This window comes from Chinchilla lanigera, unplaced genomic scaffold (assembly GCF_000276665.1).
Source record: "Chinchilla lanigera isolate Chin_1 unplaced genomic scaffold, ChiLan1.0 scaffold00033, whole genome shotgun sequence".
Lineage (NCBI taxonomy): Eukaryota > Metazoa > Chordata > Mammalia > Rodentia > Chinchillidae > Chinchilla > Chinchilla lanigera.
Window position 1 is genome coordinate 2,476,729 of NW_004955434.1, and position 26,538 is coordinate 2,503,266.

Sequence of the window (26,538 nt, forward strand, 5' to 3'; positions counted from 1 at the left end):
GAAGAAACTTAGATACAGATTTCTAAGTGAAACCAGTCCAAAATGATGGCGTTCTATGTGATTCAGACTATATGACATTCTAGAAAAGGCAAAACTATAGAGACAACAAAAAGAGCCATGAGCTCGGGAGGAGGGATTGATGATAGATGCTGTTTAGGAAGATGAAATTATTCCATGTGATTCCCTGAGGTGGATACGTGTCATCCAGACCTATTGAAGCACAGCACCAAGCATGAGCCCTAATGTACACGATAGAGTCCGGGTTCATTAACAAACGCACCACTCTGGTGGGGGCATATGTAGGTGTAGAGGATATGTGGTGAATTTCTACATCTTCCTTGATTTTTGCTGTGATCCTAAAACTTCTCTTAAAAATACAGTATTTATTTTTTTTAAGAAAAAGCTAACCTCAGAGCCCGGTAGATCCCAAGCTTCTAAAGTGACAGTAATCTAATAGAAGTCCACAAGAGGGCACCACAACCCCTCTCAGTGCTCCACACAAATTTAGTTCATCAGAGAATACCATGAAGGAAGACAGGCCGGGAGACGTTGAGGGTTTCTGGCATTTTCCCTGGAGCTCTTGGGTCCACAGGGGCCTTTTCTGGAGGAAATGCTTCTGTCACATACACGGCACCTGCAAGAGCTCAAAACTTTCCTGGCTGCTATACTACAGGGAGTGCACGCCAGGAAAAGGATTGCTACGGTCCGAAAATCCACTCTTGCTTTCATCACTAAGACAGGTCCAAAGGTCCTCACGTTGAATTTCAGCTCTGGAATTCTCTCCAGGCAGAAAACATGCAGTATCTGCTAAATGGAGCTGGATTGGGATCATTAAAAGTAACCTGTATTCAGAGCTCCTCGCTCTTGGGTATTTAAACGGTCTGGGAGACACCTTCATTCTAGCTAGCATTTCTCCATCCTGGAAACATAGATGTGGGTACACTAGACCCCGTTCATAAGAGACTGGATTAAACGGACCGCAAACAAAAGCGGCCACCTGTTGTCTACACCGCGGTCTCCCGCTCCCAGAGCCTCGTGCTTCTTGGCCAGGGTTTGGACTTCCCCTGTAAACAGGCAACAGTGATGCATTTGCTTGGGTCTGTGTGTGGCTCCCGGAGGACACAGCCTGCAACCGTGAGGGGCCCTGTGGTTGCGCAGTGCCAGCAGGCGATCCCGCAACTTAACGCCCAGACATACTCCTTCCCGTGGCCAGCGGGAGACGGAAGACTTCGCCGGGAGGTTGGAGCTCCTCCAGGGACGCGGCTGGAAGGAGACAGGGAGCAGCCGGTACTCCACGGACTGTTCTGGGGGAGGCTGCCAAGCAGGCGGGCAGCCAGGAACCTCGGCCTGCTATCCGCTTCTGCTGAGGCCCGGAGAAGAGCCGCGGGGCGGGGCGGGGCAGGAAGGGGTCGGTGACAAGGCCCTGCCCCTGAGGAAGCCGTGGGGACGAGGACGGACAGAGGCAGGGGACACCTTAGCGTCTGACCTCTCCCTCTGCGGCCCGCTGAGGTTGCTGCTCGGGCATGTTCCGGCCCTGAACTCAGTAGAGAGAGGCTCAGCCCCCAGGGGCAGAGCCCGCAGGCACCAGCCTTCCTGCCTGTCGCAGTCAGATGCAGGCCTGAGGAGCTCAGATCCGGGAAAAGTGGAAAAGTCTGCACACGCCCTTGCCTTCCGAGGGAGACACAAGGAAGGCTTTGTGGTTTTGCAAGCTGCCCTCCCCTTCCAATCCCCACGCACTTCTGCTGTGGTCACCAGGCGAGCCATGGTAATCCCTTAATAGCATGGCACTGTTTACAGCATGCTTTAGTAGACGTTATCTCATCCGGGTCCTCCTCCCACAACTCTGAGGTCAGTGGTGCGGCTATGATGACATCCCCACTTTCCAGGTCTGGAAACCAAGACGCGGGGGATTCAGCAACTTTTTAAAATCCTGTGACTAGAAAGGAGGGCTGGGTGTGAAATCTGTCAGACTTGTCGTGAGACCCACTGTCCCCCACAACACCCACCATGATCTGCAGGGGCCCGGGATGCTAAGGCAGCTGCCTGAGGGCTGGCTCCGGAGGTGAAGCGGGCAGAGGAGGCAGCCTTGGCCTTTGACTCCTGCTTCATCCCAAGCTGCTGTACTTTTACCTCTTCTCTAAATGTCAGGACGCCACAAAAAAAGTTTGCACTATTTAACAACTGTATTAAAGCGTTCTGTGCTTAGCAGTGTTTTTAGCAAGGAGTGAGCAAAGGGTCAGAAAAGCTCCAAGACGCTGTCCACCCTCCCTCCTGTTGTCCAGACACACATGTGGGTTTTTGCCTAGCTAAGATGGAGCCGTGGGTGAGAGGCCATCAAGACACCACCAGCGGCAGGAACTGCTGGTGGGTAGACATGAGTGGTGCCACCTGGGAACGCAGAGCAAAAGTAACTCCCCTGGCCCCACCCAGGCCTGCTGGAGCATGAAGCAGGAGCAGAGCCACCCACATGGGTTCCAGACAGCCTTGCAGCTGACTCTGATGCACACTAGGGTTTAGGAAATCCAAGGCTAGGGCTTAGGGAAGGGACCCACAGAAGGTGAGACCCTTTATATCTCTGTACCTCTTGGTATCTCACTCAGCCTCCTGAGAACCACCCCTGCCTTAGTAACACCTCCCTTCCTTAGTGGTGGAAGGGTCTGCCATTATAGTAGACAGGAGCGGTGGAACAAACAGCTGCAGATAGATCCAGCTGCAGTCTTTTCTGCCCCTTGAGAGGTCCCAAGTGGGGGAAACAGTGGACCATGGTTTGAAGAGATGCAAACCTGTGAAGTAAACACAACAGACTCATTAGGGTGGCCTAACTCCTTCACTGAGCTGGGCTCCCTGGTTTCGCACATCTTAGGCAGGATAGGTGGAGGATGAGTGCAGTTCCTCTTGCCCAGCTGTGAATCCCTAGAGCCCGTATGTGGCTGCCCCTCGAGGCTTAAGGTAAATCAAGAGTTCTACTCCAGATGAGGATATGTAAGAGACAGAGAATTGCCACCAGGTACCTATGTAACAGCCAGTCAGTCAGCCCAAGGGCAAATATTTATTGTCCATTATGGAATGAGTCTGGAATATAAAGGGTCTGTCCTCAGCATTTACAGTGTAGTGAAGAGAAAATGATGGGCCATGGGTGGGTATGTGGATGGATGGATAGATGAATGTGTAGGTGGGGAGGTAGATGCATGGGTGAATGAATGGATAGATAGGCAGATACATACTGATAAAAATATATGGAGAAAAATAATTTCATACAGTGATAAAGACTTCAAAAAACTAAATATAGTACGAGTGACTTGGAGACATGGAGGTGACTGCAGCTAGGATGGTCACATGTCCCCTTCTTAGGGAAGGTCTAGAGACTTGGGAAAGAGAAAGAGCCAAACATCTAAAACTCTGGGAAAATAAAATGCCCAAAGAGAAAGCATGAGAGCAACACCCTGAGGGTGGATTCGTTATGCTTATGAACAGGCCAGGGTGGCTGCAGCGTAGAGAATGGCGGGATATGAGATGTGAGGAAGGCAGCAGTAAGGAGTTTGGGTTTTTCTCTAATTGTGACGGAGGCCATTGAAAGTTCAAGTGTTCACGCATCATAATTTTTATAAGCTTCTGTTGCTCACCTCTTATGTCTCCCATCAGTTTTAAAATTGAGGCACAGTTTACCTGTAACAAAATGGACTCCTGGTAAGGGTGCAGCTCGATGAGCTCTCACCCACATAATCACTGGAGAGGTCATAGCTTCTGAGAGACCGCCATGCGCGTGGCTCAGGAAGGGACTGCAGGCTGAGGGGGATCCAGTCTGAAGGGCTGCAGTCACGTGAGGTGAAACAGGACTTAGAACAGGCGGGCGGCAGTGGGAAGTGACTGGTTAGTTTGTGTTTAGAAACAGATGTGCAAGGACCTGCTGGTGCAGGAGGGGAATGTGGAGTCTTCCTAACAGAGTGACCTGAGTCACCCAATGTGATGGAGCAGCTTATACAGATGGAGAAGAATCTGTGGGAAGATTTGCGGTATATTAGGAACAAACAATGTTGGAGCACAACCCCACTGCGTGTCTTAGAATTAATTGTAAGGCAACTCGAAGGGTCAAACTCATTGTTTATCTCTACTCCTAGACTTTTCAAATCCAGATTGCCTGAGCTAAGCTCTGTTGTACATTCGTAGCATGACAGCATTAAGGTGGACACTGATAGACCAAATAAGCCCCTACTGTCAGCTCACAGACCAAGGACTTCACAACAGTGCGGGAACTAGGGGCAGGAACCAGACCTAACCCCGCTGTCTCTGGCTGTCTAGATCCTGATGTCGGAGCCCGGCAAGCTGCTGCAAAAAGTGAAGGTGTGGCTGCAGGAGTACTGGAATGTCACAGACCTCATAGCCATCCTTCTGTTCTCGGTCGGAATGATCCTTCGTCTTCAAGACCAGCCCTTCAGGAGCGACGGGAGAGTCATCTATTGTGTGAACATCATTTATTGGTACATCCGCTTGCTCGACATCTTCGGCGTGAACAAATATCTGGGCCCGTATGTAATGATGATTGGAAAAATGGTAAGCAGGGTCCTCTGAGCCCATGTTATACGTTCTTAGAGAAGTAGAGCTGGGGCTGGGGATTTAGCTCAGCAGCACTGCCTGGCAAGGCCTGGCTCAGTGCCTGCCTGGCAAGCGCAAGGTCATGAGTTCCATTCCTGGTACCAGGAAAAAAAAACAACAACAAAAAAAGAGAAATAGAGCTTATAGGAAGAGGGGTGTGATTCATTTAGATCTTTTAAAGACGTCTACAGGAAATGGCCCTGGCAGTGTCTTATTTTTCTTAACTCCTTTTGAGGGTTTGAGAGTTTGACTACATTTATATACAAAAACTGGGGACTTTAATCACCAGCCATCCATTGGCAAGCTGAAAAATATATAAAGATTATCTATTTTGTGCCAAGCCTAGGAGCTGGGTATACAAAGATGCTCTTTCTGTGGAACTGAAATTGAGCAAGAGAATTAGCATACAGTATGAAAATGCTGCCAGAGATCTGTACACAGTGCAGGAAAAGCATAGATCAGGAAAGGGTTGATGTGAAGATCACAATGAGTTCCCACCACCATCAAAATTTAAACAGATTTTTTAAAGGTTCTCTTTCTCTTTCTTTCCTTTTATTTTGTGTGTGTGGTAATACCAGAGGTGGAACCCACAGAACACCAAGCTACATCCCCCAACATTTTTTATTTTTTTTATTTTGAGACAGGGTCTTGCTTAGTTGCCCAGTACTGGCCTCAGACTTGCCATCATCCTGCCCCAGGCCCCTGAGCTTTGATTATGGAGATGTGCCACCATGCCCAGCTTTAAAAGATGTATTGTCTTTTTTAAAGTGAAGTTTTAGAAAGCTGAAGTTTTAGAAAGGTTTTAGAAGTTTTGCTCTTCCCGCGCAAAAGGAATTCAAAGGTAGTTTGTTTGAGTTGAGCTCAGTGTGAATTGAACATTATGCATTAGATTAAGTAGGTGTGTCACTTCTGAATCTAGTTTTAATAGACATCACTTTCAACCCCAAGTGTCAGGCTAATATGCTTCCACACAGATGGCCAAAGCCTTGCCTCAGTACTCCTTGACTGCACGCCAACTTCCAGAATTTTTTCATAAAGATCGAGCTCTAGGAAGACAATAGCAATGTGAATCTGGTAGCGCCTGGGTAACTCAACTCTTGCCCCAAATTCAGTAGAGAAAGAATCAGAGCCTGACACCCAGAATAGGAACACTTACCACCTCCCCCACCTCTTTAAGTGTGTGTTGTCTGCTTCCCCTGCCCAGAACGTGTGTGGGGAAACAGTCCAGCCACCCCAGCTGGACAAACACCTCTTAGTGAAAACCCTCTCTGCTAACCATCGTCACTTCTGTTGTATGAGCTGCCCCAGCCAGCACGGGTCCAACACACACCCCCTTTCGTCATCGGCCAGGTTTTACTATTAGACCTCTCTGATAACTCGATATTTATTAAACATCTGCTCATAACTCTACTAAAATGAATCTTTTTCTAAAACTGCTTATGCAAGAGTGGGGGGTATAGCTCAGGGGCACAAGCACCTGCCTGGCAAGTACGAGGTCCTGAGTTCAATTCCTAGTACCAAAAAAGAAAAAAAAAAAGAAAGAAAATTGTTTATGCAGATTAATAGATTTCATTTTGGAAGATTCATACACGTATGGAACACACTTTGATCATTTTCACCCCCATTGTTCCTCTCCCCCTAGTTTCACACTTGGGGTGCTCAGTGTGTGTAATGTATTTATATAATACACCCATCCCGTGTTATCTGACCTTACATCCCTTGAAATGAATCTTAGGTAGCCAGCACACTTCCCACAAAGGCCCTGACAAACTCATGTACACAGGGAGAATTTGAATTCAAATGAATTGGAGTCCTTGAGCAATTTACTTAACCTCTCTGAGATTCAGTTCATGCTTTATTTTTTTTTTTTTTTTTAGTTTTTCTCCGGTACCGGGAACCGAACTCACGACCTTGCGCTTGCCAGGCAGGCACTTTTGCCGCTGAGCTAAATCCCCAGCCCCTCAGTTCATGCTTTTCTGAAGTAGTAATGAGCAGTGAATGTGTGCCTTGTGATACTTAGAAACAGCACATGTTAAATGGCCAACAGTAACTGGCCCGTAGTTTGGTGGCTGATAAATTACATCTGCTATCTTTGTGTTTATATTATGCTTTTTAAAGTACAATGAAGAAAGGAAAAATTAGTGAGCACAGTTATTCTGCTCTATACCTAACCTTTTTATGCCACCTTGGTATTTATGATACCAACACTGTTTAGAGCAAATCACCCAATCTATTCTCGAGAGGAAAAACTTGAATTCTCAAGTTTGAGTTACTTACTCAGAACTGAACCCCCGTTCAACAGGCACTTTTTGATCAGGGGAAAAATGTACATATTACTTTACTATTCTACCAGTTATATCATCTTCTTTGTACTGTAAAAATAAATCAGAGGCTGTAGTGAGAATTCCTGTGTCTACAGACAGTTACAGAGCGGGCTTAGGAGAGGGCCCAGAAGACCCTCCCTGATCTATGCAGAAAGCGCATAGAGTTTCTGGGGAAAGAGGACTAGCTTCTGTTGAACTGTCAGATGTATTCTCCATCAGACCTGTGAAAACAAAGAGCACTCACGGCTGTCAAACTAGGCCAAGTTTTCTCAACCTTGACACTTTTGCTACTTGGGGCTGGGTGATGACTTCAGGGCACGTCCCATGCAGCACAGGATTCTCTGCAGCATCCTCAGCCTCTGCTCACTGGAGAGCAGTAGTGCATGTGCGTGCCCCCCCACACACACACACGCACACACACACGCACACAGTCATAACAACAAAAATGTCTCCAAGCAGTGCCAAATTCCCCTCAGGGACAAAACTGCCCTCTGTGGAGAACCACTGCATTAGGGAGTTTTTAATCTGAATGGATGTTTTCTCAGATGGTTACCTTAGTGTATTTTAACAAAATCTGCAAAGACTCAAACAAATCAAATACACTACCTTTAATGGGCTAGGGGGAGGCAGACTTGGTGGTACATGCCTGTAATCTAAGATGTTCTGGAGGCTGAGGCAGGGGGATCACAAGTGTGAAGCCATGCTGGGCAATTTAGCAGGACTCTGTCTCAAAATAAAAAAATTAAAAGGGAGAGGAATGTAGCTCAGTGATGCTTGTGTCCAATCCTTTTACTGCTAAATAAATAAATAAAATGAACACGCGTGTAACCCCAGCACCCAGGAGACTGAGGCAGGAGGAAAACCAAGAGTTCAGGCCACCCTGGGCTATGTGGCAAGATCTGGTTTGAAAAGAAAAAAAGGAAAGAGAAAGTCTAGGTGGCATTTAAACACTTGAAAGAACTAAAATCACACTAATGCAGCAAGATTATTTTAAAATCCAGCCCCGTCATTTTAATAATGGCATAATTATTCCACTTTTGAGAAGGAAAGCTGAAAAAGGGGTGAGCAGGAGGGACGCATTGCATTTCCTGCCCCTTCTAACTTACGAATGACTTCACTGATCGTCTTGAATAAGTCTAACATGAGGATAGGTAGGGACTTGGCTTCTCTTTCATGAGATTTTTAAGATAATTAGCTGAAAAATAAAAGTTAGAAAATAGGAAGTAAGGAGGTAGATCATTCTCAAATGGGAAGGAAATCAAGAGATGGAGGAGAGGGAGGGAGAGAAGGGGGAAAAGACCAATGCACCCAGGAGGAGGATAGGAGGGAACGTGAGAAGAATTCCGATGTGTTGTGTGTGTGTACCAACTCCCCACACTGAGTGTAATCATTGTGTATCGCAAACATATACTAATAAAAACAAAAGCTTAACAAAAGAAAAACTGAAACAAACAATGAGACAATTAGTTCAGTAATTGAGCCATTAATCCAGAATGTGGATAAAACATGCCTGTAGAATTTATTAGTGAGCCAGACGAACTGCTGGGCTGGACACTTAACAAGATGAGCCCAGCTATAACTACACAGAAAGTTTCTTTTCAGTACTAAATGGCCAGGGAACTCCCTGTACCCTGAGAGGGTCCCTGGACTCAGGATGAGTAGAGATCCAGCTGGTGCTGGTTCGTGTGTCTTTGCACTGTGTGAGAAGCCAGCACACATGTGCCTAGCAGCGTGGAAAACCCACATCTGCAGTATGATGCCAACTGCTGTGCAGGTCCAGGGTCACTTGCAGTCCCGACTCCTTCCCTTCACATTCCCTCCTCGAGGGAGTTCTCTAAGCCTAGTTAGTGTTAAACTCGCTTGTAAAATGCAGGCAGCTCTCATTTACTGTGCTCCAGGCACCATGTGGTGTTTTGTTTTGTTTTGTTTTCTTTGAGACAGGGTCTCACTGTGTAGGTTAGGGTGGCCTTCAATCCCACGCTGACCTCAAACTCACCAAAATCCTCCTGTCTCAGCTTCCTGAGTGCTGGGATTACAAGCCTGAGCCAGCTTCCCTGGCATTCCCATGTACCATGTGAAACAGATTTTAGTCTCCAAGAAATAGATTTTAGTCTCCTCATTTAACAATTGAATAAACTGACACTCAACAATGGACAGTGATAGACAGGATCAAATTCCTGACTCCTTCCAAGTCTCATAACGATATGTTAGCCTTGACTGAGAATTTACCACAGTAAACAGTTGCATAGTGTCACATTTAATCCTTGTAAAAATAATATACATTATTATTTCTATTTTAAAAATTAAAATCAATTATTTCTTTTTTTAATTTTTGGTCAGCAAAACTTTTTTTTTTGGTGGTAGTTTGGTTTTTTGTTGTTTTTGGTTTTTGTCTTTTTGAGATAGGGTCTCATTATGCAGTTCAGGCTTGCCTTGCTCACTTTGTAGCCCAGGCTGGTTTAGAACTCGCAGAGATCCTCCTGCCTCAGCCTCCCGAGTGCTGGGATTACAGGCTTGCGCCACTATGCCCAGCCTGGTTTTTTGTTTTGTTTTGTTTTGTTTTTAATGTAGCTATTTTTACCAGCAAAGCCAAGATGCAAACCAGGCTGTCTGACCTCCGAGAACACGTGCTTAATCACTGTAGTGTACACCCTCCCCTGCTGAACACCTGGAAAGCCCAAGAATGGAGCAGAATCTTATTGAACCAACTGGATAATTTGGCTTTAAAGCAAAAGAAGCCAGTCCTTGTTCTCACTAATAATGCTTAAATTCTAGTGTTTGAATAAAGTAAAAACTTCGAAATATATGAAGCTAAGCATTTGGGAAGAATGTCCTTCTCTTTGATTGTTTTGACCTGTGGACAGATAACAGAATCCATTTGAATGAAAACAATCCTGGGAAAATAAATTAGTGCAGTTTCTCTCTTTACTGGCTGAATTGATTTGGCTCCATCTCATGAGAACACACCTCTACTTTAATCAATGTAAATAAACGTAAGATGAAGGACCCATGTGTACTTTCTCACTGACAGGACTTTTTATATAAGTCATGCAAGAATTTTACACAATAAAAAAAGAGACAGCAAGAATGAAAACTAGACCCATATTTCCTATAAAACTGCTTTTGCACAATCAGCTTGCCTGCAGAGAGTTCTGAGACCACTAGACTGAATGCAGTAACTAAACAGCATGAGAAAATAAGAATGAATGTCAGACATGGAGAGATTCCTGTCTGGTTTAGTCATATGATACTTAGGATGATGAATTTTGAAGTTGTCTTGAAAAAGAATTAATTGACCTAAAAAGTATTGAGACTCCAGTGTCCAAAGGCATTCAGGACAGCTATAATGTTTGAACTCCAGTAATATGGCACCACAGAGTTTTAAAGTTTTAAACTAATTTGGAGATCTGGAGGTGTATCTTGGTGGTAAAACGTGTTTAGCACGCATTAGACCCTAGGTTCAATCCCCAGCACTAACAACAAACACCCTGCAAATTAGAAAGACTAATTTGTAGTCTTCATTAATGTTGATAAAATTCCTGCTCATCAGTCTTTGTGAATGGGCATTCCTTCTGGATTTGTGGTATCCAAGAGGAGGTGGTTCTTGTTTCACATACTTTGATGCAAGGGATAGAAACCAGTCCCCAACTACCTTAACCGTTGGAGACAGATGGACTTAGAGAAGGACAGGATGAAACTGCCAGCGCCAACACTGGCATGGCTTCTCTTGCATATCTGCTCCATTTGGATCAGCTTCACTGGAGGGAAATTCAGCCTCAGACACAATGAATTTACACCACTTTGAAGAAGGAAAGGGAATTCTTTCTCCCACAGCTTCAGATAAACAAACAAAAAGGGTCTGGTTGGCCTGTCTCTTGTCACATGCCTACCTCCCAACACTGCATCCAGGGGGCGAGATACCACCGTGAACCTAGCCTGGAAAACACACCCACTTTATGGCCGAATGGCTGGGGCCTGTTTCTAAGAGAAGATGCTCTAATGGCTGCTGGCCAGGCAACATCAACAGTTACAGCAGTCTCTTCTTGGATGATAAAAGGAAAGCAATTTGGCATATGAGAAATAGATCCAACAAATACCATGGAAACAAACAAGGAGAAAAGGAGAAAGATGAATAAGAGATAATATTGTTACTAGAATGCATTCAGGAGAATTCTATAAGCATGTCAAGGAAAAAATCCATCATTCCAACTGCAGGCACGGGGATGGGTCATCAGGTCACATGGTTCTAATGTTTCAGAAAACCCTCTCCGTCACTTACAGGATACCCTGCAGAAGTATAAAAAGCGTGGTTTTCTCAGTAGACTAGTTCGTGGCAGAATGTCATCCAATAAGACCAGATCACAAGAAACTAGGCGTGGTTGCACATGCCTGTCATCCCAGCACTCGGGAGGCTGAGGCAGGGGATCATCACAAGTTCGAGACCAGCCTGGGCTACAAAGTGAGCTCAAGGCCAGCCTGAACTGCATAGTGAGACCCTGTCTCAAAAAAAACCCAAAAAACAACAACAACAAAAAAGATGAGGTCACAAGGATAAGAGTATGAGGGATATTTGGTTTGTCTCAGCTTTATTTATCAGAAATTATTTTCTTGCTCTCTCCAGCCCTTCATCAGCCTTTCAGAAATGAGAAAGGGAACTTCCTGCATTGCATTAGTTCTTAAAATAATTCAGCTACCCGAATTCCAGTTTTAAGAAGAGACCCAAAGAAGACATTTGCTTCTACCAAGAGCAGATACAAAGTTCACGCTGTGACCGACTCACTTAGAGACGCAAGCGTCTGTGTGCTGTAACTTCCACACCTATGTCCCACAGACAGTGATGAAAAATAAAGGGGCTCCACGGTGTGTGCACTTTTTATAAAAAATAAAATCAGTCTTTTGAGTTACTAATAAGATTATGCAGCACTGACTTCAATAGACCAAGTGTCCTCCTATGTGAACACAGCTTCCCGTTTAATGCCCCTTGGCAGCAGTCTAGAGAGTGAACTTGCTTCAAAGTTTCCACCAGTGTCAGCCTTCACAGGAATGCTTGGTCACATGGGTTTTCTTTTGTGTCTCCCTCTGCTTCCCCACCCTCCCAGATGATAGACATGATGTACTTTGTCATCATCATGCTGGTGGTGCTGATGAGCTTTGGGGTCGCCAGGCAAGCCATCCTCTTTCCCAACGAGGAGCCGTCATGGAAACTGGCGAAGAACATCTTCTACATGCCCTACTGGATGATTTATGGGGAAGTGTTTGCAGACCAGATAGACCGTAAGCAAGTTTATGATTCTCATACACCAAAGTCAGGTATTTAACTTCAATTGGGTCATGTCTCTTCCAAGTTCATTTGTTTGTTCTCAATAAATGGCTCAAGATAGAGGACCGATTCCTAGCTTGTTATCTCAGTGGAAAAAAATTTACAGAAGGTAAACATACAATTTTAGCAAAGTAATTCTTGGATGTACCTTCGGGTCTGTTTTTCTGTGACATAAATTAACATATGGTATGCCAAATTTGATCCAGAAATGAACCATTCTAAAAGATCTAAATTTTTTGTAAATCAAAATCTGAGGGCCATTTGTTAGACATTTTGGTATGAAGAATATATTATGTCACAGCTCCCGACTGCTACCCCAGCCCTCAGCCCACAGCCACTAGAAAATAAATTCCTTGAGTTTGACTTTGTAACAAATAAACAATTCTCAACTTTGCCATCAGAATTCAGGAGTTAAGGGCAAACATCTGTATGGTATTTTCCTTGCACTGGAAACTATTCTCCAATTCCCTTTCCCACTGTCTTAAATTATGTGCTGTTGAGACTCATAGGAAGGTAGTATTCATTGCCTGAAAATATGGAAAATGCCTTAGGTCATAGACTGAGTTACTTGCCATGAATGCCAGGGAAGAAAATCATATCTAGTAATGTAGTATGGGGACCAAGCACCCCCATTCGGCCCCATTTATCCCAGCCCTAGTAGATGCTGATTCTCTGTGTTAATCACTCCTTTTGGGTGGAATCTGAAGGTAGTTGTAGCCTAGGAGTCTGTTCCAGGATTTCATTTGGACCAAATGTCAGAGCACACCAGGCACTGGGAAATGACTTGGGCAGAAAGCATTAGGAAAGGAACAGCTTTCAGTACAGAGGAGTTGAATCCCTGGGGCAACTATTTCTCGTTTTCCCTTAGGAGTTTCACTCTGGAAATAATGGGCCTCCAACACTGTTGAATTAACATTTTTCATACATTTTTTGCTGACAGGCCAGCCGTCTGAGCCCTGGACTGTGGACATGGCTTAGGGTTACATAACGAAGTACTATTGCTTATTAAGAGCAGGAGGAGAGATTAGTCAGCCTCCCCTTACGCCCCGCCCATCCCAAGCATGACTGAGACCCAGAGGACAAAGACAAAGCGCCAGATGAGAGTCCTCAGGCCTGCAAAGAGCTATGATAACTGGCAACAGAATATACAGCAGGTCATTTCCCCCTCCACAAGGGATTTTAAATAAATACCCTTTCCTTCTCCAGCTCTAAAGCAAGCAAGACATTTTGGAACTCTTTATTAGAACAAATATTTGCTTTTTGCAAGTCAGCCAACTCAATGAGAAGGAATTTCAACTCTTTCCCTTTGTTTGTTTTGTTTTATTTTATTTTGTTTGTTGGCGGGGGTGGGCCCTAACTTGCAATCCTCCTGCCTCAGCCTCCCCTTGTGCTGGGATTACAGATGTGGGCTACCATGCCTAGCTCTTTCCCCCAGTTATGACATCTTTGGTGACAATGTGCAGACTTCACTGAGACAGCTGCCCAGAGATGAGACAGTCCTTTTTGGAGCCTCCTATTCAAAGGGTCCCTAAAATTAAAACAAAGCTTAAAAGCCCACCTGTCATTGTCCTCAGAGATTATGTATGCTATTTTTCCTCTAGAAATTGATTTTCCACTTAGTTGCATTCTTTTGCCTTTCCAAGCTTTCCTTTCTTCCCCAAAATGAGACGAAGTCCCCATGGGTTTTCTGATAATGTAAGATGGGAGTGGGAGGGAGGTATAGATATGTTTTATAAATGGGATTCTGTCTGTCCCTCTACGAGTGGCCATTTATTGATGTTGTACTATGAACCCAGCCTAGTGCAACAAACACCACCATCTGGCTGAATCAGAGGATTTATTATTGCTATTTTCAAAGAAGGGCTGATTGTAGTTTAGAACTTGAAAACCCCCACCCCAGAGATGGAAGCGAGGTATCTTGTGTGAGTGAAACACAAAAATAGATTCCTACACTGTGAATTAGACCTGCGGGGCTCTATGTGTGCGAGAACAAATTTCTCCCCCAAATCCCCATCTGTCACTGACCCGGGCCTGGATGGTGTAGCCTTGTGAGGCCCTTCCCCCATCCTTTCCCTTCCCTTCTTGTGAGATTGGCTGCAGCGGTAGCCACTGTTCTAAGCTAAATCAGCCAGTTTTCTGTCTGGAGTGCTAAAGAGTGTTGGTCCTTTCTCAAATGGATATAGAAGGCTACCCCCAAATCTGTCATTACCCTTGGCCATGGTCACCAGACATCCCTGGCCTCTAAATGATTTGGTATTCACGCTGTGGCGCTGGGTGGGCCCCATGGGGACTGGATACTGCCCACCACCCCCATTTTCAGAACCGCCCAGGAGACCCAAGCACGAAGCTGTTTGAGAAAGGTACAGATCGCTGATGCTGCCCTTTGGTGTGCTGCCTCTTCTCCATGCCATGTCCAGGTTGGCGTGTGAAGCATGTACTCAGGCTGATCAGATCCCACACCCACCTGGACCCGCAGCCCTGCCCAGGGTCTACCAGTCCCATCCTGTGGATGTCCCCTATCTGGGCTTCTCCACATGCTGCTCATGAAACGCGCCTCCTCGAGTGACTCATTCCTAACGTGACTGATGCACGCGCTCCATCTCTAACTCTCGTCAGTTTTGACTTCAAAAGTGCTAGACCCATTTCATGTTTGGGGAAATAATTTTTCTTAATCAGAATGTGCAGTGGGGTCCTTGGGTGGGTTATTAACACCAATTTTATCCCTCAGAAGGGGGGACAGCTTTAACGTCCTCACTTCGGGGAGGCAATGTTACCTAAGATTTTTAATGGACATTTCGTCTTTTTTCCAGACATTTGTCCTAAACACAGAAACTACCAATAAGGTGAAAGACCCTAGAGGGAGACATGGAAGGTTACTTTCCAAATGTGCTTAAAAACTAAAATCCAAAGAAAAAAATGGAGTCACATAAAATCACAAAATAAGTACTTTTCCCCCTAAGCCATGTTGGACTAATATAAATGAGAGTCCACCTTTAATATAAATTACCTGAGAAAGTTAAAACATTTGCCTAGGTGTTGGAAGCAGAATGCATAAACCTGACTGGAGGCAGAAGATAACAAAAGTAGGGACAGGACAGTGATGGTCTGCTATACTCTGGCTACTGTACCTAGCACTGATTTAATTCGTGGGAACTGACTTCACTGTTGGCTGGTATTTGCTTTCTATTTTTTTGTTCAAATAGCCCAGAAGTATTTTCAGGTACTTATGCTATATATAATATTAGCTCTCTAAGACTCAATTTAGGCCTACCGCGATGTGACTTGGGTTCTAGGTCGTTAAATACACGGATACCAAATGATTACATTCTTCTGGGCAGCCTCATTAGGGTGACTTGTGCTGCATGGCCTCTGAGAGCTGGTCAGGATCCCGCTGGAGCTTGAGGGGAAAAGTCACTTAGAGCAGAGGAGCAGCAGCATAAATTCCCACCAGTAGCCATGGCAGAGCTGGAGCAGAGTTAAAATTAGCTGCACTTCAGCAGCTTAGAAATCTGCTCCTACGGTTTGGCATGTGTGGTACCTGGAAGGGCACCTGCGATGGCAGAGAGAGTGGGTGTCTGTGGCTTTCCACAGCATCTGAATGAATGAGGATTCTATTTGTTTACAGGGCATTCATGTGCTGCCTGCTGTATATTCACATTCTCTCGACTATACCAAGGCAGGAGGAAAATGAATCATGCTGTTGAATGCATTAAATGAGGGTCTAAATTTAGTCCTTCTTTCTGCCTCTCTGAGTATTTTTACAAGTTTAGATAGTACTGTGAAAGCAGAATGTCCAAAACTTACTTTCTACCATGACAACTTAATATTATCTAGCCATTTCCACTAGCTCCAAATTAACTATCCAATTTACCTCAAGCATAAGTTACAGTATTTTTGGTTTTTTTTTGTTTTTTTTCTTAATGCTTAGGACTTTTCCATCTGAAATTAATAGGTAATGTGGGCTAGAAGTGGTTTTTTGTTTTGCTTTGATTGATTGGTTGATTTAGTACAAACATTCACTATGAAAACAAATCCCTTGCTCTTGGGCATCCGTGTTGTCTCTGCAGCAGTGACCAGAAACAAGGATCATGTGTGTGCATGGAAAGCTAACATGCTCTCTCGAATTACTTTTCTGCCTCAAATTAATTGCTCCCCCATGTAGGTGTAGAAATTAGGACAGCTCAAGGAGCCAGCCTCTAAAACGCGCCTGCTTAAAGTGAAGCTTCAAGAGCAGGAGCGGAGAAGATGGCAATTGCTATGCATTTCGATTGTTGGACTCCAGCTCTGGAAACTCAGGGCTGTGCATCTGTTTAATATTCCAGACCGACCTTCCCTAATGAATTCAGAGTACGCTAATGCCTACCAGCTATAGTGTGGGGAGTGCTGCCTGACCAAAGAAAGCATTCTGGAAAAGAAAAACTTGAGGCGGTGCCAGCTTTGGGGCAATAGGGGAATTGTTTTTTGGGGTTTTGTTTTCACATATTGCTAAGGAAGTAAGCCAATATCAGGCCCTATTGTCCCGATTTTCGGTCCCTGAAAGTCAGCTCACATTATAGGAACTACCCACTTGACTTGTTTGCTAATGCAAACTGAGGCTTACTGGATTTACAAATAACAGAGCTGTCTGCAGTAGGCCTTTGTGATGATTCAGTACACTGTTGTGATCAACATTTGTTCACTTCACATCTGCACACAGGTAGGACTCCAGTGTCACTTATTCTTCATTCAATAGATATTTACTTCGCTGCTACTGTGAGCTAGAAACCAGTGTACAGAGAGGTACCTGACAGAGATACTGTCTCCAAGGAGCTGACAGTCCAAGAAAGCCAAGTGGCATTGACAATTTACATTAGAGAGAAAGCCTAAATAAGAGAGCAGGGAGTTCCACCTGGAGCGGAAGGGGAGGTACGACAGATGAGGCCTTGCCAAGAAAAGGAAGGTTAAGCTGAGCCCTGAAATATGAGCAGATGTTTGCTAGGCAGATGGGAGCAGGGGGTGTGAAGAAAGAAAAAATGGCATTCTAAACTGAGACATGATATGGAAAGTTCCTGGAACAACAAATCATTTAGTATGACTGACTAGCGAGTGAGAGGCAAGAGGCAGGAAGTGGAACAGATAGGCCTGAAGAGAGAGGCAGGAGACTAGAGCAGAGAGGATGGCTACTCTATGGTCAGGGTAGCACCATGGTGAAATATGTGCTGTATTCCAAACTCTCAAGCAAAACTGTCGGAGGTCAAAAGAAAGGTTGAGAAGGGAGGTGCAAATGACAATAATGCTCGTATCATGGCAGCTGGAATGGAGAAAGCGGGCAGCATGAGGAAGGTGCAGTCAGAAGGACCCAGGCAGAAATGGACAGAGATTTCACATGGAAAAGTTAGAGATCACCCCCCCTCCCAATTTCCAGCATGGTGTAAAGGGCACTGTCATTTACTGAGGGAATATGGGAGGGGATTTTTGAGGGAATTGTTCCACTGGAGTTGTATTCAGTTTGAGGTTCTCATAACAATTCCAGAAACACTATGAAGAAGGCTATTTTGTGTTGCTGGGGAATGAACACAAAGCCCTTCTACTGAGCTATATCCAGCCCCAGCCACCCTCCCCACTTTTTGAGACAGGTCATCTGTAGTGACTAAGTTGTCCACTAAGTACTCATACTTGCAATCCCCCTGCCTCAGACTTCCAGGGATTACAGGCCTGCTCCACCACACCTAGCAGATGAGGCTATTTTAGATAGAGAACTCTGGGATCAGTAGAAAAGGCTGGACTAAAGATGTAGGACTGGAGATCAAGACAGAAGAGAGGACCACAGAAGAATTCTGAGATTTCAGCCCTAAACGGATGGAACTGGGGGCTTTCTCTCATGGTGACAAGGCATAGCCAGGCCCTGAAAGGATTCTTCCCAATAGGCTGGAGAATTCCTGATCAGAAGAAGCTCCCATTTTGATGCTAGCAATGGTCTTGCTAGAGAACATCATTTATCACCTTTCCTGAAAGCTGAACCCAACATTACCTAGGAAAATCCCATTTTTTTCAGCCTTTTCTAGACTTGCTAATACCTTGTCTATAACTGAATTTAATGCTTGGCCCATCCTGGCCATTTCAGCCTGTGCTGTGTGTAACTCTGTAACAGAGCACTTTTGATCCACCATATGTCTGCCTGACTCCAAACTCTTACTTCTTCTACTCTACCACGAATACATCAAGTGAGTCCTGTGGAAAACAAAGCATCAACAGATATGATAGATTTTAGCTTCGCAAAGCTTTCTCAAAACAGTTCCAAACTGCTTTCCCCAAATTTGTACTTCAGGGAGAAAAGTTGAGTTTTCACCTGATTGTTGGGATTAGGAGGAGCTAACTTATCACTAGAGGAAAACATAAAAAATTATTTGTCCCTCTGAATAGAGACAAGTCAGTACATTTTCTAAAAACTATATTTGTGAATTTGTCCCTCTTTAAAATAGCAAAAGAGATGTTTAAAAAAAATGGGGGTCCGTGAGATTAAGAGAAGAATCTAAAGTCTGTGGCAAGGCTAAACATAAACCTGCAGAGAGGGGCTTCAGAAAGAGTTTGTGTGTGTGCCAGCAGAAAAGTAGCAGATAGGGTTTACTAAGAACATGTTAAGGATAAAATTAGTCATTGGAAAGTACTCTGTACTCTGGCTAGGAGCAATCTGCTACAGATAAAGAATGGTAGTTGCTGTAGGTTGAATACTACAGACACCTGCATGTAGTGCGACTCAATCCAAAATGATGTTTAACGTGGTGTCTTCTAGAATAGTATTAAAAACAAAATACGAGGGGTTGCTTTATTTAACCCAAAGCAGTGGCATATCTCTGCCTGGAACATATCAAGATCATTTCCAGCCACTGCCCCTCCAGGAAGACAGAAATGTGCTGATCCAGAGAAGAGCCCAATTAATCAAAGAATGAATGAAAAGCTCCAATTTGAGGACAGATCAGGAGGATTAGAGCCCTTTGCCTGAATATGCCTGAACCATCTGAATTCCCAAGGTGAGTCCCTGCAGAGATAGGGAATGTAACAGGTCCCCGAATCTGAGCGTACTTCAGCCAAGAATCCCTTGGTGAGTGAAGGTAGATTAAGGACAGCTAAGGGAAATACCATTCTACAGAGAATTTATGGAATTCCTTCCCCCCCAAAAGATGCTACAGGGGAAATGATATATTCTCCAAAAGACATAAATTTCAAATTTCTCTTTAATCATAAAAAAAAGATCCACCCTCACAAAAAAAGAGCTGATTGTTGTTTTGTTTCCCCAAGGAAATCATTTACTTTTGATAGGAAAGGAAGAGGATGAGGAGAACAAGATGATTCCTCCATACAGGGGAAGGCCAATAGTATGGAAATGGCTTGGGTAATCCCACATGGCCTACAATCTCAGGTCCTTCGTAGTACAGTACACACAGACACCCAGCTGTGGCGGAACCCAGACTCCCTCCCATTCCCTTCCCCGAAGCCTGGCACCCACCCTGTGATTTCTGAGTGCCTTTCTGCTGACGCTCATCTGAGAGCTCCTGGAAATTGCCCTGGAGCCGTTGGAGTCTCTTCAGCACCTTGACCATGAAGGGGGCCTGAGAGTTTGGTGAACCAGGGTCTTTCACCCTGTTTCTAATTGCTGGGATGGGAAGGCTACAGGGAACATAAAAACTGAGGTCTTTTGGCTTAGATTCAAGTGGAAAAGATTATCTTCAGGGTTACAGAGTTCCTTCTCCTTTTCTTTCTTTTTCTTTTCTTCAGTCTTGAGATTGAACCCAGGGGGCTTTGCCACTGATTTACATCCCTAGCCCTTTTTTACTTTTTATTTTGAGACAGGGTCTCACTAATTTGCTAAGCTGTCCAGGCTGGGCCTAAACTTGCCATCCTTCTGCCTCAGCCTCCCAGAGTGCTGGGATTACAAGTGTGCACCACCACACCCAGCTCAGAATTCCTCCTGGAATATGAGGTACAGTTCGTACCTGGGGAGCTTTGGGAGGTCAGGCTAAGACTCAGGCTTTATCTGAATTTGCCTGATTTTGTCCTTTGTCCTTCCTTATTCTGCCTCTTCCACCTTTCTGTCTAGTTTCTCTTCAGAGCAAGTTCTTAACAAGTCACTTTTCTTTCACTCCTTCACTTAGGGCTGCTTCTGGAGGAAACCAACCCAGGATAAGCACTCAGGCTTCAAGTCTGCTCACATACAACCAGACATCATTTGTAGTGGAGGCTCCCTGCAGGGCAGGGTAAGAAGCCCTGGGAGCCCCAGATGACATATAGAGTAGATGGCTGATCAAATTACCTGCATTAACAAAGTGGCGAAAGTACCAATCTCATTACATGTTTTAGTCTTAGTTTTGTGTTGCTATAACAAAATACCTCAGACTAGATATTTTATCTTTAAAACTATGGAGGGCAGGATTGAAAAAGTGAGAGGTTGAGATTTATCACACAATTGTGGAGACTGGAGAGTATGGCCATGGCATCTGCTTGGCTCTGGTGAAGGCCCCAGGATCTATGGTATTACAATGACAGGAACATGTGCAAAAGAGATTGCAGGTAAAGGCAATAAGCAAGGGACTAGGGAGGGTCTGGCTCATTCTTCTTTTAAAAACCCATTCTTGAGGGAACTAGTCTACTTTTCAGGAGTAGCATTAATCCCTTCTGAGCTTGGTGCGCCATGACCTAATTACCTTTAATTGGGTCCCACCTCTTAAAAGGCTCTACCACCCCCATATGGCCACACTAATAACTAATAACTCAGCGTGAACCTTAAGGGGACAAACTACATCTAAACTGTAGCATTATGGCCAACAAAGACTCAATTGCACCTTCTTTAGTACCTGAGGTTGATGGCTGTAACTCAAGGCATTATGTCCCCAGGGGTCACAGAAAAAATTATTCTTGAGGCTAGAAAGTTCCTGCCAGCCTACAGATTTTTTATTCTACCACATTTCTCAAATTCCTGCTCTGCACCCAACAGGGCCTATGAAGAAGTAAGATACTTAGATACAGGTCTTGTCTTTAAGGAGTTCATAATCGAGGCCAACTATCAGCAGTTTTTTTCTAGAGAGGGCAAGATGTTGTTGCAGGGTGATAGAGACTCTGGTAGCTATGCACTATTGCTATTGTACCACAAAGGCACTCAGAGATAATAAGTAAACTAAATGGTGGGCCGTGTGTCAATAAAATTTTATTTACAAGAACAGGAGGCAGGCCAGATTTGTTCTATAGTCTGAAGTTTGCTGACCCTGACCTACACCACCTAGTTATGTAATCGCATCAGCTTCCTTCCTGAATCAATCAGCTTCCTTCCCGAATCATCCACTGGAAGAAAGTGTGAAACTGCAGCAGCAGGATGGAATCAATTTCCTAACTATTTCAAGTTTTCTGCAGATACCTAAGATAACACTCCTTTGTGCTATACTTCCGTGGATTATACATAAAGGAACTAGAAAAGGCAAAATGCCTGAAGTGTCAGTGAAGGTGATGAAAAGGAGTTGTTATAAAGGAATTTAAAGTTTAGGTTAAAGGTAGTGATCATGGATTCATCACAGAGTAGGGACTGAGACAAGAAGTCAAATCAAAGGAGTTCCTAGAGTTGATAATTTTCTGAAGTTTAGCTGAATTTGTATTTAAGAACATTAAAGGCAGGTTTAAAATATATCCATTGAACAAGCCATCGGCCTAATGTGTACACTCAGAGCTGAATTGCGGGACAGCTATAACAGGGGAAAATAGGGGGCAGAGACAGTAGAAAGAGGGAGGGAGGGAGGCCAGACCTGAGCTCCTGCAGGGAGCAGAGGGAAAGGAGCCCGGAAGTGGGGGGCGTGGCCGACGCAGAGGCCCTGCCAGCTCCGAGCCGTGCCGTCCTGTAATTCAGCTTTTCCAAAAGCAGCGTTCTGACCAAACGCAGGAAGGCAGATGGTTGATTTCCACCGAAAGCAGAGCCGAGTACACCCCTTCTGAATAACCTGGCAAGATTTTTAACTCATCCATGTTAACAGCAACCAACAAACAGACTGATCTGCCCACAAGTTAACTACGCGTAGATAATCCCAGCAAGGCACACACATATCAATTGTTCCTCCTCCAATGTGGCAGAGTCCACATAAGCCCACAACCTCAATAAATCGGGGAAAGACATGCCAGGGTCTTTTACAAGATACTGTCCAGTGGAGTGAAGAGCTTCCTGTGGCTAGATTTAAGACCATGTCTGCCAAGCAATGTCTGACTGAACTGCTTGGGCTGGGGCCAGATATTTGGTATCTAGAGTAGTAGGTCTAAGGATCAAGATGAGGAGGAAAAAGACCCCAATAACATCAGGTCAGGTCAAATACGGGACTTCGAGTCTTCATCTTAGTGACACCCTCAATTCAAGTAGATGACATCCGCTGATGAGTTAAGACTAGAGAGGCTGTTTCTCGGTCCGGGCTGTGGTTATATGAGCTTTCGTTTGACACTGGATATGTATGTCTGATGGAGTCTTCTGGGTATATGATGTATCTCACAATCTAACACAAGGAAGAATGTAGGAGGCACTTAGCCATCAATCACTGGTTTAAATGGGCTCATTCATTCAGTGATATTTACCAAGCACTTCAGAGTGTCAGGCTCTGTGCTAGGAGCTGGGGGTTAAAAAAACAAAGCATATTTTGCTGCCTTGCCTTGGAAAAAGTTTAATGGGAGAGATGGATACATAAAAAATCATCACAAATTGATGTGGCATGTACTCCCATAGAGATGATGTACAAGGGCTTCAAGGAAGAGCACATTTTAATTTGGTGATGAGGCAAGGGGGCCACAGCAAGGCAAAGAAAAGCAGGGGAGAGCAAAGTACGATCAGAGAAATTCTCACTTAAGCTGGATCATAAAGGGTATTAAGGGCTTTTCAGACAGATAATGAAAGGGGATTCTGAAGAGATAGACTGCCATATCCAGAGAGAGATGACAAGGAATGCCAAATGTAGGCAGGAGGCACTGGAAAGACAGACACATGAGGCGTCCTCCCTGCACCCGCCAAGAATGCCCTCCAGGTTAGTTCCACGGACAAGGTGCTCCCAAGCCTCCCAAGCCTACTGTAGAGGCGAATGGCGCCATATTGTTTTTTTCTGGTTTCCCGTGTGTACGTCCCACTGGACTATACACATTGAGGGGAGTCAGGATCTGTTCATCTTTCCTACCATTATTTGGGTGAATGGAGAAGAGATTATAGTTAGAAAGGAAGATTGTAGTAAAGGGCTTTATGTGCCAAGCCGAGGAATCTGGATCTTTTCATAGTTCACCTTGTACGGAGTCTCTAAGTGTAGTCTCAAGTTCATGGAATTCCAAGATGCTATTGCGGAGTGGAGAGACTGTGGCTGGAAAACACACAACCACAGTGCTTATTTCAGAAAAGCTAAATAAGCCATGCAAAAGCCCTTTGTTCCAAAACATCTCCTAAAAGAGGAGTAACAAGCTTCTCTTCTAACACTCAGGACATCCCTGAATGCGTAAACCTGCTGACAATTCTCCCGTTGGTGCAAAGTATTTGAATCTTTAATATTAACCCTCAAAACAGCTGAAATCAGCACGGAGGGGAGGAGCGTTAGAGTGGGGGCAGGTAATGCTGAGGCAGATGGCTCAGCCTGGTGAGGTGGACTTTGGGCAGCCAGAGGGCAGCATGAGGCAATTGTGCATCTGCGGAGCCCAGCAGAGGCAGACGGGGGTGGGGAAGCTGCAGAAAGAGAGGTGAAGGCAAAAGCATCTTTGCCTACATTGCAGTTTTGCCAAGGGCTCTGGCAGAAGCCCAGCCTGCTCCAAAAACCGTCTTCAGTGCTGCTTGCAGTAAATTGCTGATACCTGAATGTAAATATCAGGATTACCTGAGGTTCCAAAAGTCCCAGCACCCCTGGTTCCAACTACAGTCCCTGGACTTCCTAACTGCAGCTCTTCCAGCCCAGCCAGGTTTTTCCTTCTGGACCCCATGTCTCCTCTTCTGGGAGATGAACAGGTGCAAAGGAGACAAAGGCAGAGAGGAGAGGAGTCGATGAATTCATTCACCAGTCTCTCTCATCTTTTCCTTTTTTTTACTATTAGTCTATCACTTGCTTGCCTTCAAGTAAATAAACAATCTACTCCTCTGAAAAGTCAAAGGACAGAAGGTCCCAGGCCAGCCAAGCGAAGCAGGAGCATGCTCAGAAAGACTTTCTTGCAACAACAAAATAATCTCCCAGGAGTTAGGAGGTAGCTTAGTGGTACAGCATTTGCCTAGCATGCACAAGATCCTGGGTTCAATTGGCAGCACCACAAAACCATAATCATAATGACCGCTTACAGTTAAAATTCATCGAGACGAAGGGCAGACCCCTCCCAGCACAGGGAAATCAGTATTTTTGGTTGTCACAGTTTGGATGGTGCTACTGGCATCCAGTGACAGAGGCCAAGGATGCAGCTCAACATCCCGCAGTACACAGGACAGCCTCGCCATACAAAGTATTCTCCAGCCCAACGGGTCAGTAATGCTGAGGTCGAGGAAACCTGGTCTCTCAGATACAAAATCCAGCGCAAAGAAAAATGGCACAGTGTAGTTGTCTCAACATTTACCAAATCCTTAAAAACATTTACAAATGTCCCAAGTCCTGACAAACTGCAGTCAGGCACAGTGCTGCAGACACTGCTTGCTGCCCCTTTACAGAGCTGCACATCTCCCTCCATTCTGCTTTACTCCCACTTTTGGATCAAAGACTGGATTAGGACGTCACAGTTATGGCGTCTGAATGGTCAATGTGATGAACCTCTTCTGGCAGATCTCAGTAGTTCCTGTCTGTCCTCTTGAGTACGAGTCTTGGATAAAATAACCCCAATTATCATTGTTATGAACAAAACCAAGTCTTTAACCTGTCATTCAGAACCCACAGGTATTCTGCTGAGGCAGGGGAAGTCTAGCAAACCTCAGCACTTCCCTCCCCGTGATGGTGCCTGAGAGACAGCAGTCATTTTCTGTGTGGGAGAGAAAAGCACCATTGTGCCCTTGTTACTGTGGAATGGGCGATGTGATCCAGGCTCTTGTATACGATAAGCAATGAGTTGCAAGCATACACCAGGTAGCAAGTGGCAAGCAGCTACACTTACTGAAGATCACAGGAGGTTGTGTTCAGGGCAAGTCCACGCCAGAAAAGATAAGGCACAGACAGAAAAATTGTATCAAGGTGACAGAAAAGAAAAGGCGCTGCACATAGACCATAGTGCACACAAACAGCAACCATTACGGATAAATCGAGCATTCAGAATTTAAAGGATGTGCACCTCAGCTCAGTTGCCTCCCCTGAATCTCTAGGTGTGATTGACAGGAAGGACCAAAAGGATGCTGAGTCATCTTAGGGGCTCGAAACATGCATGCTTGATCCAAAATTCACTCTGATCTTAATTACATGCATGACATGTAGTACATATTTATGAACCCTTAATGAGGTGGGAGTAGGATGAAGGTGACTGAGAGTCAGGCTAGGAGATCCAACACCCATGTGCTCTCACCTAGAGCACCAGAGATCTCCTGGGGTTTTGTTATTTTACTTTCTACCTCTCTTAGGATAGTGGAAAGAGGAACGGTTGTAGGGAGCTGTTCAGAACTAAATGAGTGGAAGGGAATGACTCCCTCAGCTCCACTGTTTTTAGCTGTACTAACTACCCTGACAGAGAAGTAGGTGGAATGGTGTTGGAAGTCCTGGTGGAATTGTCCAGTTCAGCCAGCCCAGCTCATCTCTTGGGAAGAAGCATGAAGGAGAATCATACTTCCCATGATCACAGTCCAAGTTGCATTTACTGGCCACTGGACAACATCAGCCAGATGGAAAACAGTGTTTAAACATTCACTGGACCTCATGACTCTCACCTGAGTTGACCACGGGGTCCAACTCCTTGGATCCACATAATCACTTCTTGAAGCAAAGGAATGGAGACTGCCACGTGCCCTTTGAAACATTCCAAACAAGGGCTTCAGAAGTAAAATGTAGGGCTGGGGATTTAGCTCAGTGGCACAGCGCCTGCCTGGCAAGTGCAAGGTCATGAGTTCGATTCCTGGTACTGGGAAAAACAAAAACAAAAAAAAAGAATCTAACCCAACTTTGCCAGGTATGGTGGCACATGCCTGTAATCCCAGCACTCGGGAGACTGAGGCAGGAGGATCATTGCAAGTTCGAGACCAGCCTGGGCTAAAGTGAGCTCAAGGCCAGCCTGAACTGGATAGCGAGACCCTGTCTCAAAAAGACAAAAAAAAAAAAAAACAAAGAAGTAAAATGCCACAGTGAACTGAATGGTCATAGTACTGTACAG

At 44.9% G+C, this 26,538-nt stretch overlaps 1 protein-coding gene and 1 long non-coding RNA gene across 12 annotated transcripts in view; one reads left to right on the forward strand and one right to left on the reverse strand.

Annotated features, from left to right (window-relative positions):
* Trpm3 (transient receptor potential cation channel, subfamily M, member 3) overlaps positions 1–26,538 on the forward strand; it is a 526,019-nt gene that overhangs the window by 458,920 nt on the left and 40,561 nt on the right. For 8 of the 10 annotated variants that reach the window (XM_005388528.1, XM_005388530.1, XM_005388536.1 and 5 more), the window contains 2 exons: positions 4,300–4,551; positions 12,017–12,191. In XM_005388528.1, the coding sequence (XP_005388585.1) occupies positions 4,300–4,551; positions 12,017–12,191 (427 nt within the window). Of the gene's footprint in view, positions 1–4,299; positions 4,552–12,016; positions 12,228–26,538 lie in introns of all 10 variants that reach the window. The other 2 variants (XM_005388531.1, XM_005388535.1) reach the window with 1 other exon arrangement.
* Positions 1–26,538, reverse strand: part of LOC102028568 — a 212,481-nt gene that overhangs the window by 7,553 nt on the left and 178,390 nt on the right. The window lies entirely within an intron of this gene.